The following is a 10,000-nucleotide window of genomic DNA, read 5'->3' as shown; positions in this document are numbered from 1 at the left end:
ACACTTTCCGTTATATTTATGTTTTCACTACACTTTCCGATACTTTTATATTTTCACCACACTTTCCGATACTTTTATATTTTCACCACACTTTCCGTTCATGATTTATTTTCGCCAAAATTTCCATCTGAAATGTTTTCTTCACGCTTCCGAAATTCTGCTGCTCCCAGAAGGCAGAGGTAAACTTTCATTACACTTTCCGTTATATTTATGTTTTCACTACACTTTCCGATACTTTTATATTTTCACCACACTTTCCGTTCACGATTATTTTCGCCAAAGTTTCCATCTGAAATATTTTCTTCACGCTTCCGAAATTCTGCTCGCTCCCAGAAGGCAGAGGTAAACTTTCATTACACTTTCCGTTATATTTATGTTTCACTACACTTTCCGATACTTTTATATTTTCACCACACTTTCCGTTCACGATTATTTTCGCCAAAGTTTCCATCTGAAATATTTTCTTCACGCTTCCGAAATTCTGCTCGCTCCCAGAAGGCAGAGGTAAACTTTCATTACACTTTCCGTTATATTTATGTTTTCACTACACTTTCCGTTATCTTTTATATTTTCACTACACTTTCCGTTCGGGTTATTTCGCCAAAATTTCCAATTCAAATTTTTATTTCACGCTTCCGATATTCTGCTTGCTCGCGGAAGGCAGAAGTAAACGTTCACTACACTTTCCGGTATATTTATGTTTTCACTACACTTTCCGCTACTTTTAAATTTTCACTACACTTTCCGTTTTCTTTTATATTTTCACTACACTTTCCGTTCGGGTTATTTCGCCAAAATTTCCATTTCAAATTTTTATTTCACGCTTCCGATATTCTGCTTGTTCGCGGAAGGCAGAGGTAAACGTTCACTACACTTTCCGTTATCTTTTATATTTTCACTACACTTTCCGTTATCTTTTATATTTTCACTACACTTTCCGTTCGGGTTATTTCGCCAAAATTTCCAATTCAAATTTTTATTTCACGCTTCCGATATTCTGCTTGCTACCGGAGGGCAGAGGTCGATTAAGTTTGACGATAGTCGTGTCACTAAGTGTTCTGGCGATGTTCTAAATTTACTGTAGTCTCTGGAGATACCCTACATTTTGTTTTATAAAAGAGAAGACATTAGTAGATCAAGATGTTCACATGATGTGGTGCTTGCTGCTGCTGCAGGTTTTTCCGGGTTTTCCTGCAGCTGAAAAAGCAAATGCGCCACTGGAATCATCAATGAAGTCGCCCCTCCGGAGCGTCAATTAAATTTTGTTGTTTCATAATTTCATGATTTGTATTACTTTCTTGACCTGAGACTTACTTCAAAAATATAAAAAATACACACGAATTCATTTCATAAGCTTTTGTGGTTCTGAAAAGAACCTTTTTTTTATGGAAACGGTAAGGACAATACAGGGGGAGGCATTAAATTCAACCGCCAAATCCGTACAAGGTTCGACCTTGCCTTTTCAGGGCGTATACAACATCCATGGCTGTGACGGTTTTGCGTTTCGCATGTTCGGTATATGTTACGGCATCTCTGATAACATTTTCGAGAAATACTTTGAGTACTCCACGAGTTTCTTCGTATATCAAACCCGAAATACGTTTAACACCACCTCGACGGGCTAATCTTCTAATGGCAGGTTTCGTTATTCCTTGGATATTATCACGCAATACTTTACGATGACGTTTCGCTCCTCCTTTTCCTAAACCTTTACCTCCCTTGCCACGACCAGTCATTTCGAATGTTAAGAATAAATTATATACTGCACGATACGAATGAAATACTGTTAGTGATACTAACGACAGACTTCGACTAAAGTTCTACACCGAACTCGGTCGGGTTTTGTTAAATTTCATGACTCCGCCCACAACTGGAAATCGGACCAATGGCGTCTCGTCTAGATGGTATATAATAGTTGGCGTGTATAAGCCGACTCAGTTCATATGTTGTCCGTCTATCGTTCGGTATACATTTCGTTCGTTACAATTCGCAATAGGTTTTGAAAATGGCTCGTACCAAGCAGACCGCTCGTAAATCGACTGGAGGTAAAGCTCCGAGAAAACAATTAGCTACTAAAGCAGCTCGCAAAAGTGCACCGGCTACGGGAGGTGTTAAAAAACCTCATCGTTACAGACCCGGTACTGTTGCTCTCCGAGAAATTCGACGTTATCAGAAGAGTACTGAATTGTTGATTAGGAAATTACCCTTTCAACGTTTAGTTCGAGAAATCGCTCAAGATTTCAAAACCGATTTACGATTCCAAAGTTCAGCCGTCATGGCTTTGCAAGAAGCTAGCGAGGCGTATTTGGTAGGACTCTTCGAAGATACGAATTTGTGCGCCATTCACGCCAAGCGCGTTACCATTATGCCCAAAGACATTCAGTTAGCAAGGAGAATACGCGGAGAACGAGCTTAATTTCATATATATATATCCCAATATATATTGAAAATATATACAAAAAAAAGGTTCTTTTCAGAACCACAAAATGCAATTGATGAAAGAATTCGTTTATCGATAGATATGAATGAATGAATGAATGAATGTATGATATTTTCAATAACTCGCATCACGTAAATATTAAATCACGGGTGTTTGCAGAACATGTTCAGTATGATCCAAATATGGATTATAATACTGAAATTTTTTACTTTCCGAAACGAATCTTTCGAAAAGATCATTTTTAGAAACGGCTGAGATAAATAACGAAAAACAAGCGATCACTGAATGAAAGATCGCTCATAACATCACCATCTTTTCGTAAATTTCCTCTGATTCATATTTTTGAATACCTGGCATAAATCTCGAGTGACTTTTTGTAATATACCCTATACCAAAAATGAATCGTTCTCGAGATATTCGATCGTTTATACAGAAAAAGTAGGTATTATTCGGTTCTCGAGCCATTTCCCTATAAAATTGAAAACAAGTCTCATAGAATACATAAGCTATTATTGATTCATCAAAATATTACATTCCGTCGTCTTGTAGGAGGAGTAACATTTCCAAAATGATGAACGAGGTATTAGGAGTCGATGAGTAATTCTGAAGATATAAAAATCAGTGATTTCTCAAATGGAACACCCTTAGTTTGGAAATCTCGAAATGATTTTGACTCATTTTCCTGAAACGATCCCAATATCAGAAAATAAGTCAACTGTTCACAAGACATATTTCAATGAAATAGAAAGACAGAGCAATATTTTTTAATTTTTACTCTTTTACGAAATTATTCGATTCATATCAATTCGATAGTCGGCGGCGGCGGCGGAAGAAATATTATTTATCTATTTTTTTTCTGTTTATAGGGATAGGCTAGGTAGGTAGTTCTGACTATTTATTTATATATTTGTTGGACAGTTGAATTATATACGAATTCTTGTAAAAAAAATTGTGGCCCTGAAAAGGGCCATTTGTTTTCTTAGACTTCGTCGCCGGAGAGAGAAGTCAACTGATAGAAGAATTTACTTCTTCTTTTTTGGAGAGGCAGCTTTTTTGGCTTTCGGAGAAGATGCCGATGCAGGGGTCGCTTTCGCGGTTTTCGGTTTGGGTGCTTTCGGCTTTTTTGTTGGTCCTTTGTTAGTTTTCTTTGCTTTCGAAGGAGACTTGGTTTTACTAGCAGAAGTCGCGGACGAAACCTTAGAAGCGACGGTCTTTTTATCCTCGGCAGTTACCTTTTTAGGCTTGGCTGCGGCAGCCGCTTTCTTTTCCGGAGAGGCTTTCTTACCTTTCGGTGATGCAGCAGCCTTCTTGCCGGTTTTAGCTTTTTCACCAGCTACGCGTTTAACGGGAGTTTTTTTGGCCTTCGCACCGGCCGTACCGGACGTTTTCTTTTCGGTAGCCGACGGTTTTGCCGAACCAGAAGATGCCGATGCCAATTTGAACGACCCCGATGCACCTTTTCCTTTAGTTTGTACTAATGATCCGGAAGCAACCGCAGATTTAAGATATTTCTTGATGAAAGGTGCCACTTTTTCTGCGTCAGCCTTATAATTCGCCGCAATATATTTTTTTATGGCTTGTAAAGAGGAACCACCCCGTTCCTTCAATCCTTTAATAGCGTTATTAACCATTTCCGACGTAGGTGGGTGAGAAGGTTTACTTCTTGGATTTTTAACTTTCTTTTCTTTCTTCGCAGTAGACTGTGCCTGCGGCGACGAAGATGAATTAGCCGAAGCCGAAGAATTCTGATTTTCTATGTCTGCCATAGTAAAAAAACAACTGACAATATATTCTCGGAAGATAGATGCTACACTCGTTAGGCGTCTAGAGAGAATGATGTAGTCCTCTGGTGTTCCGTTTGTTTAAATATTCTGGGTCGAAGCACAGGCGGACGGGAGACTGAACGCTCGACATTCTCGTTAGACACGATATTGACGGCTTCCATTCTGCTGTCGAAATGTTCGCATCAACTTCTTTACGAAATCAATGCCGGTTTCCTATTTAGACTTCGACTAGCACAATAACGTGGATAGATTCTACGTATTCCGAAAATATTTTCTGATAAGAAAAAGCTAATATTAAACCTCGACAACTCACAGTAAATTACAATGAAATATGAAGTATTGATGATTTTGACGTAACTCCAGACAATTCCTTTCCGAAAATACTCGTAATCGATGATCTGGAAGGAACCTTCGAATAAATATCATAGGCGCGACTGTCTATAGAAACATGATACATTAGCCGATAATACTCGATAAATACACGAGTGAATAGGGGCATCGAAGAGACCTCGTGTCTACCTTCATACACGACTATAACCAAGAACCGACGCTTCTAATAGCATCAACATTTTCAAAAATTATCCCTATAAAAGTGTTCGATGAAAACGGCATTCGAATAATAACGAACGTTATTAATGTTATATTCGATAAGATATAATCATCGTAATATACTTTCAATAAAAAGGTCGATACTACAACACGAACGAACGAACGAACGAACGACGATACTGTGAGCTCTATCTATAACGGAGTAATACACACCCACCCCCACCCGAAATATATAAATCGTCAATGTTATAGTCGAAATCAGAAATGCTAATCATAAACGTTTTTAGACAACATATTAGCACGTAAATAAAAAACACGTTAAAAAATAACATAAGTAATAGAGTACATGACTAGTATAACAGTAACGAACGTTAACTTTTTAGGTTGATAGGTAGGTAAGCACCATCTAAATATAGGTGGCAAAATTATTTATTATCATCGCGCGTTTCACGAAAGGAGGTAACAATGTACTGATAACAAGGCAACCCAACCGAGTGAGACCTAGCGCCCTAGCAAAAATAAATTATCATTCAGCGTCGAAACGATATTGTAAGAATTCTTTCATAAATATTTTGTGGTTCTGAAAAGAACCGTTTTTTTTTAAGAATGTATATCGTAGACCGGAATAAGTAAATTATTTCGAACTGGTATATTTCGTAACTGCTTTGGTGCCTTCGCTGACGGCGTGCTTCGCCAATTCACCAGGAAGTAACAGACGTACTGCAGTCTGAATTTCTCTGCTCGTAATAGTCGATCGCTTGTTATAATGAGCAAGACGGGAGGCTTCCGCTGCGATACGCTCAAATATATCATTTACGAAACTGTTCATGATGCTCATCGCTTTACTGGATATTCCGGTATCGGGATGGACTTGTTTCAATACTTTGTAGATATAAATTGCGTAACTTTCCTTCCTCCTCCTCTTCTTTTTCTTATCGGTCTTCGATATATTCTTTTGGGCCTTTCCGGCCTTCTTCGCAGCCTTTCCACTAGCTTTGGGTGGCATTCTGAAAATTTAATTTCGTCAATATCAAACAAACAAGTACTATCGTGCAGGTTTGCTTTCGACTCAATGTAAAAGACGCTTGACGATCATCTTCAGTTCATTCAGGATTTGGAGACCAGCTCCCCTACCCTTTCGGCTGATCATTGGCCTTGAGATGGGCCAATGGGTACATGACTGATGGATGACGGCATGAAGTCCTTAGACATCAGTGCCGCCCTTCACGGGATACCCCTACCTGGCTGGGGTGGGATGGATGAAAAAGTTATTCATCCTTTAACGGGGGACATGAGGGCCTCATTCGACAGAGTGTCGGGGCCTTCTATATCGGGAGGGGTCGTCTACAGCATAATCTGTGGCTTCCCTAACTAACGGGTTTTCGTGAGTTTCCGTTTTTTCGAAAACTCTCTCATTCCTCGACTGAATGGACTGCCGAATGGAAGGCAGCTGCAAATCTCTGCGGATGGCTTCATTCCGCACGAACCAAGGAGCATTCACAATCATCCTAATTAGCTTATTTTGTAACCTTTCCAAAATGGAAATGTTGGACGGAGCCGCTTGTCCCCAGACGCCTGAAGCGTACATGATGACAGGCTTGAACATCGAGTTGTAGATCATAATTTTGTTTTTAAGACTCATCTTGGATTTTCTGTTGATCAGAGGGTACAGACCGGCGATCCGACCCTCGATCTTGGACTTAACGTACATGATGTGCGGGTTCCAAGTGAGCCTACGGTCTATTAAAAGGCCGAGGTACTTTACCCGCGCTTGCCAGTCAATCTCCCTTCCAGAGACTCTCACTTTTCTGGCCGGAGAAGATAGTAATCTCCCCATGGTTATCGCCTGAGTCTTTTCCGGGTTTACTCGGATCTTCCATTCGAGGTACCAGCGCTCGAGGTCGTCCAATGCACGTTGCATGTAGACGACGCCGAGCTCACGCCCCATGGAAGACGAGAGTAGAGCCGTGTCATCGGCGTACAGGGATATCTTCACTCTATCGGACCTGGGCAGGTCGCTTGTATAGAGTGAGTACAACGTCGGAGAGAGCACGGCCCCCTGTGGCACTCCAGCGAGGATCTCTCTGTTGTCAGACAGAGAGCCCTCTACTCTAACCTGAAAGGTTCTGCCTCTCAGGAAAGATCCGATCCACCGGACCAGGCCCCGAGGTAGGTCGAGCGCGTTTAGCTTATGTATAAGGCCTTCGTGCCATACTCGGTCGAAGGCCTTTGAAATATCTAAAAGTACTATATGTACTTTTTTGTTGATATTCAGCTCGCTGATGGTGTTCTCGACCAACCTTAGAGCCTGTAGTTCAGTGGAGTGATCTCTCCTGAAGCCGAATTGTTCATTAGGCAGAACATTTCGGTCCTCAACTTCTTCGTTGAGTCTTTGCAGTACGACTCTTTCAGCCAGCTTAGCCGCCGACGAGAGTAGACTGATCGGGCGATAGTTCTGCGGGAACAGCTGGTTCTGACCCTGTTTCGGGAGCATGACGACGATCGCATGCTTCCACCTTCTAGGGAAGTGTCTGAGGGCCAACGAACTGTTGATGAGACTCAGCAAGAATTCAACGCTGTTTTCCGGGAGTCTCTTCAACAACTTGTTAGTTATTGAATCGGCTCCCGGAGCCTTCTTTGCTTTCGCAGCCTTGATGAGACCCTTCAGCTCCTCCATAGAAGCTGGACGGATGTCGTCGTCGTCATCCTCCCTGAGAAGTCGGTGAACCCGGTCTTCCAGCAGCATATCGCGGTCGATGTCGTCGTCGTCGTCAACGTTAAGTTGAAACTGACGTTCCATCGTGTCTGCAAAGGCTAACGCCTTGTCGGCGGGGGAGTAGCACACTCCGCGCTCTCCGTGAATGGGTGAGAGAGCAGTCTTCTTCCCCCTGAGCCTACGAGTGACTCGCCAAAGCTCGTCACTCCCAGGTTCGAAGGATTCCAAGAGCTCTTCCCACCTTTCGTTTCGGTGTTCATTGATGGCCTGTTTGACACGATTGGCCATCCTGTTCGCCGCTGTTTTGTCCCCTGGGAAAAGGGTTCGCTGGTAGAGCCTTCTCAGGCGGTTTCTCTCTCGTATCAAGGCTTTGATACGAGAGGGGGAAACTCGTTGTAGCTCTTCAGCGGACACTCCTCCCTGGAGGTGGCCGCTCGAAACGCATCATTCACGGAAAGCTCGAAACGCTCAACTGCCGCGTCGAGTTCGTCGGGAGAGTCGAGTACCTCAGGAGGGGCGCGCATCTCTTCGAGCTGGGCTGTGAAGACATCCCAGTCCGTCTTAGATCTCACGCGATATTCAGGGGGAGGAAGATCATCGCCCAGTACCAGGATTACTGGATTATGATCAGAATCCAGTTCCGACAGAACGTAAATTTCACTGGTCAGAGTGACGTTTCTGAGAAGCGCGATGTCTAGTACGTCAGGCCTAGTCTGCCCGCGATAGTACGTAGGCTCATCTGGTCCCAGCACGAGATATTCATGTCTGTCAACATGCGCATGGAGCGCTTGGCCGTTTCGATTTGTGGCTCTGCTCCAAGGTCTGTGCTTGGCATTGAAGTCGCCAGCAGCAATTGTCGGAATGTTGCTTCCCATCAGCAGTTCATCCAGAGATTCTGGGAGTAGACGAATGTTCGGAGGGTTGTAAACCGAGATTATTCTGTGACAACCCCTTCTCAGTTGAATTTCGACCCCCACGGCCTCAGTACCGTGCAACCGAGCACTGTCAATGCCGTATTGGACACACTGCAGGGATCGCTTGGCAAAAATGCCGACTCCCCTCCAGCACGTCCAACACGTTCTCTGTGAAAGAATCTGTAATTTGGAATGACAATGGATTCGTTCCTTAGATGTGTCTCTTGGACTAGAGCCACATCTATGTTGTTTTCAATGAGGAAGTTTTCGAAGTCCAGCTTCTTTGTTCGAATGCCATTGGCATTCCAAAAAACTATCTTCAGAGATCTAGGCAACGTTGGTTGTCTAGACATTGGCAGTTCCGGTCATCACGCTTGTATTCACCGTGAACATTGTCTGTAACACGGGGAATTTGACGAATAACTTTTTCATCTGGTCCAGTGCGGCACAGATGTCTGAAACCCCCTGAGTCTGAGGTGAGGGTTCAGGTCGAGGGGAGGTGGGCTTTGCAGAAGTACTTGCAGTACTTGCGCCCTTAGATGCAGCTTTTGCAAAGCTGACCCCTCCTGGACGCGTCCAGACCCCGCAGGTCTCCCTGAGGAGGCTGGTTTCCTTGTTGTGGTCTGCCCCTTCTTTTGTACCTTTGGGTACGCGGGGCAGCCACGGTAATTGGCTGTGTGAGCCCCTTGCAATTATTGCACTTCGGGGGGTCAGCCTTGGTCTTTTTGCAGGCACTGGTTAAGTGCCTGCCAGCGCATTTAACGCAGATGGGCACTGCCAAGCAGTTGCGTTGGCAGTGTCCAAAGCGTTGACAACGGTGGCATTGACCCACCGAAGTTTTCGCGTGTTGGGGTTCGACCTGAACCTTCACGCACAAGAGGTCTTTGACTCAAAAATATGCTTCTGATCCCTGTCTAGCAAGACGAGGACCAGAGGCATAGGTTTTGCCAGCGCGCTTCATGCGCGTGACGCTGGTGAGGTCAAAGCCTTTTGATTCAAGCTCCTCACGCACATCGGAAGTTGCCAGGTGCTCTGGCACTCCCCTGATGACGGCACGTAGTTGCCGCTCTTCGGGGAGCGAGTAAGTATGGTGAGGGATTTTTTCCCTCACCAAAAGCCTTGCCAGCCGCCGATAGTCGTCAGGAGACTCCGGCTGAACTTTTATCCCGTCATGTAAATTGACGGCTTTCGAGAACTTGATGTTCTCTCTAGTCGTCAGTTTCAACAGTGGTACCCATTTGTCCTTCTGTCGGACAACAATAGGTGGAATTTTAGCCTTTGAAGCCGTAGACGGGATGTCTTGCTTCAGAGGGGTAGGGGGGGTGGGCTCCTCGCCATGAACATGATTTGACGGTGCTTCCCGTAGTAGAAAGCACCCTCGTTTTGCATTTGCGTCGAGATCTTCCATCTCGACAACATTTTCAACGATTTCAGGTTCGTTGGGCCGTTTTAGCGCTTTCGCTAGGTGGCGGCCTTCTCTTTGGCCTGATTTTGGGCCGCTTGACGTGATGAGGTCTCGGACTCGGAATAGTAATTCCGAGCCTCTGCCTGAACATTTTGTAACATTGCTCTTTTTTTGAGCTTCTTTTCTTTTTTG

The 10,000-nt window shown here is 43.8% G+C and overlaps 4 protein-coding genes across 4 annotated transcripts; 1 reads left to right on the top strand and 3 right to left on the bottom strand.

Annotated features, from left to right (window-relative positions):
- Positions 1-1,355: 1,355 nt before the first annotated feature.
- On the bottom strand, positions 1,356-1,795 carry LOC141484471 (histone H4). Its single transcript, XM_074179476.1, has one exon. It carries the CDS (start codon positions 1,734-1,736, stop codon positions 1,425-1,427), a length of 312 nt encoding a protein of 103 aa, XP_074035577.1. The 5' UTR covers positions 1,737-1,795; the 3' UTR covers positions 1,356-1,424.
- A 159-nt stretch (positions 1,796-1,954) lies between these two features.
- On the top strand, positions 1,955-2,416 carry LOC141484470 (histone H3). The gene has a single exon (XM_074179475.1). It carries the CDS (start codon positions 2,006-2,008, stop codon positions 2,414-2,416), a length of 411 nt encoding a protein of 136 aa, XP_074035576.1. The 5' UTR covers positions 1,955-2,005.
- Positions 2,417-3,363: 947 nt separating this feature from the next.
- On the bottom strand, positions 3,364-4,259 carry LOC141484469 (uncharacterized). The gene has a single exon (XM_074179473.1). It carries the CDS (start codon positions 4,204-4,206, stop codon positions 3,463-3,465), a length of 744 nt encoding a protein of 247 aa, XP_074035574.1. The 5' UTR covers positions 4,207-4,259; the 3' UTR covers positions 3,364-3,462.
- A 1,140-nt stretch (positions 4,260-5,399) lies between these two features.
- LOC141484472 (histone H2B) lies at positions 5,400-5,779 on the bottom strand. Its single transcript, XM_074179477.1, has one exon. It carries the CDS (start codon positions 5,777-5,779, stop codon positions 5,408-5,410), a length of 372 nt encoding a protein of 123 aa, XP_074035578.1. The 3' UTR covers positions 5,400-5,407.
- Positions 5,780-10,000: the final 4,221 nt, after the last annotated feature.

The sequence above is a fragment of the Leptinotarsa decemlineata genome, unplaced genomic scaffold, assembly GCF_025532065.1.
Source record: "Leptinotarsa decemlineata unplaced genomic scaffold, Ldec_3_MD MMD2_tig00005780, whole genome shotgun sequence".
NCBI classification, from domain to species: Eukaryota; Metazoa; Arthropoda; class Insecta; order Coleoptera; family Chrysomelidae; genus Leptinotarsa; species Leptinotarsa decemlineata.
Note: the sequence above shows the minus strand (reverse complement) of the source record. Positions and strands in the feature narration are given on the sequence as shown.

What these genes read in the sequence shown, in the direction of transcription:
- LOC141484471 (XM_074179476.1), bottom strand. Translation starts at nt 1,736, where the DNA reads ATGACTGGTCGTGGCAAGGGAGGTAAAGGTTTAGGAAAAGGAGGAGCG.
- LOC141484470 (XM_074179475.1), top strand. Translation starts at nt 2,006, where the DNA reads ATGGCTCGTACCAAGCAGACCGCTCGTAAATCGACTGGAGGTAAAGCT.
- LOC141484469 (XM_074179473.1), bottom strand. Translation starts at nt 4,206, where the DNA reads ATGGCAGACATAGAAAATCAGAATTCTTCGGCTTCGGCTAATTCATCT.
- LOC141484472 (XM_074179477.1), bottom strand. Translation starts at nt 5,779, where the DNA reads ATGCCACCCAAAGCTAGTGGAAAGGCTGCGAAGAAGGCCGGAAAGGCC.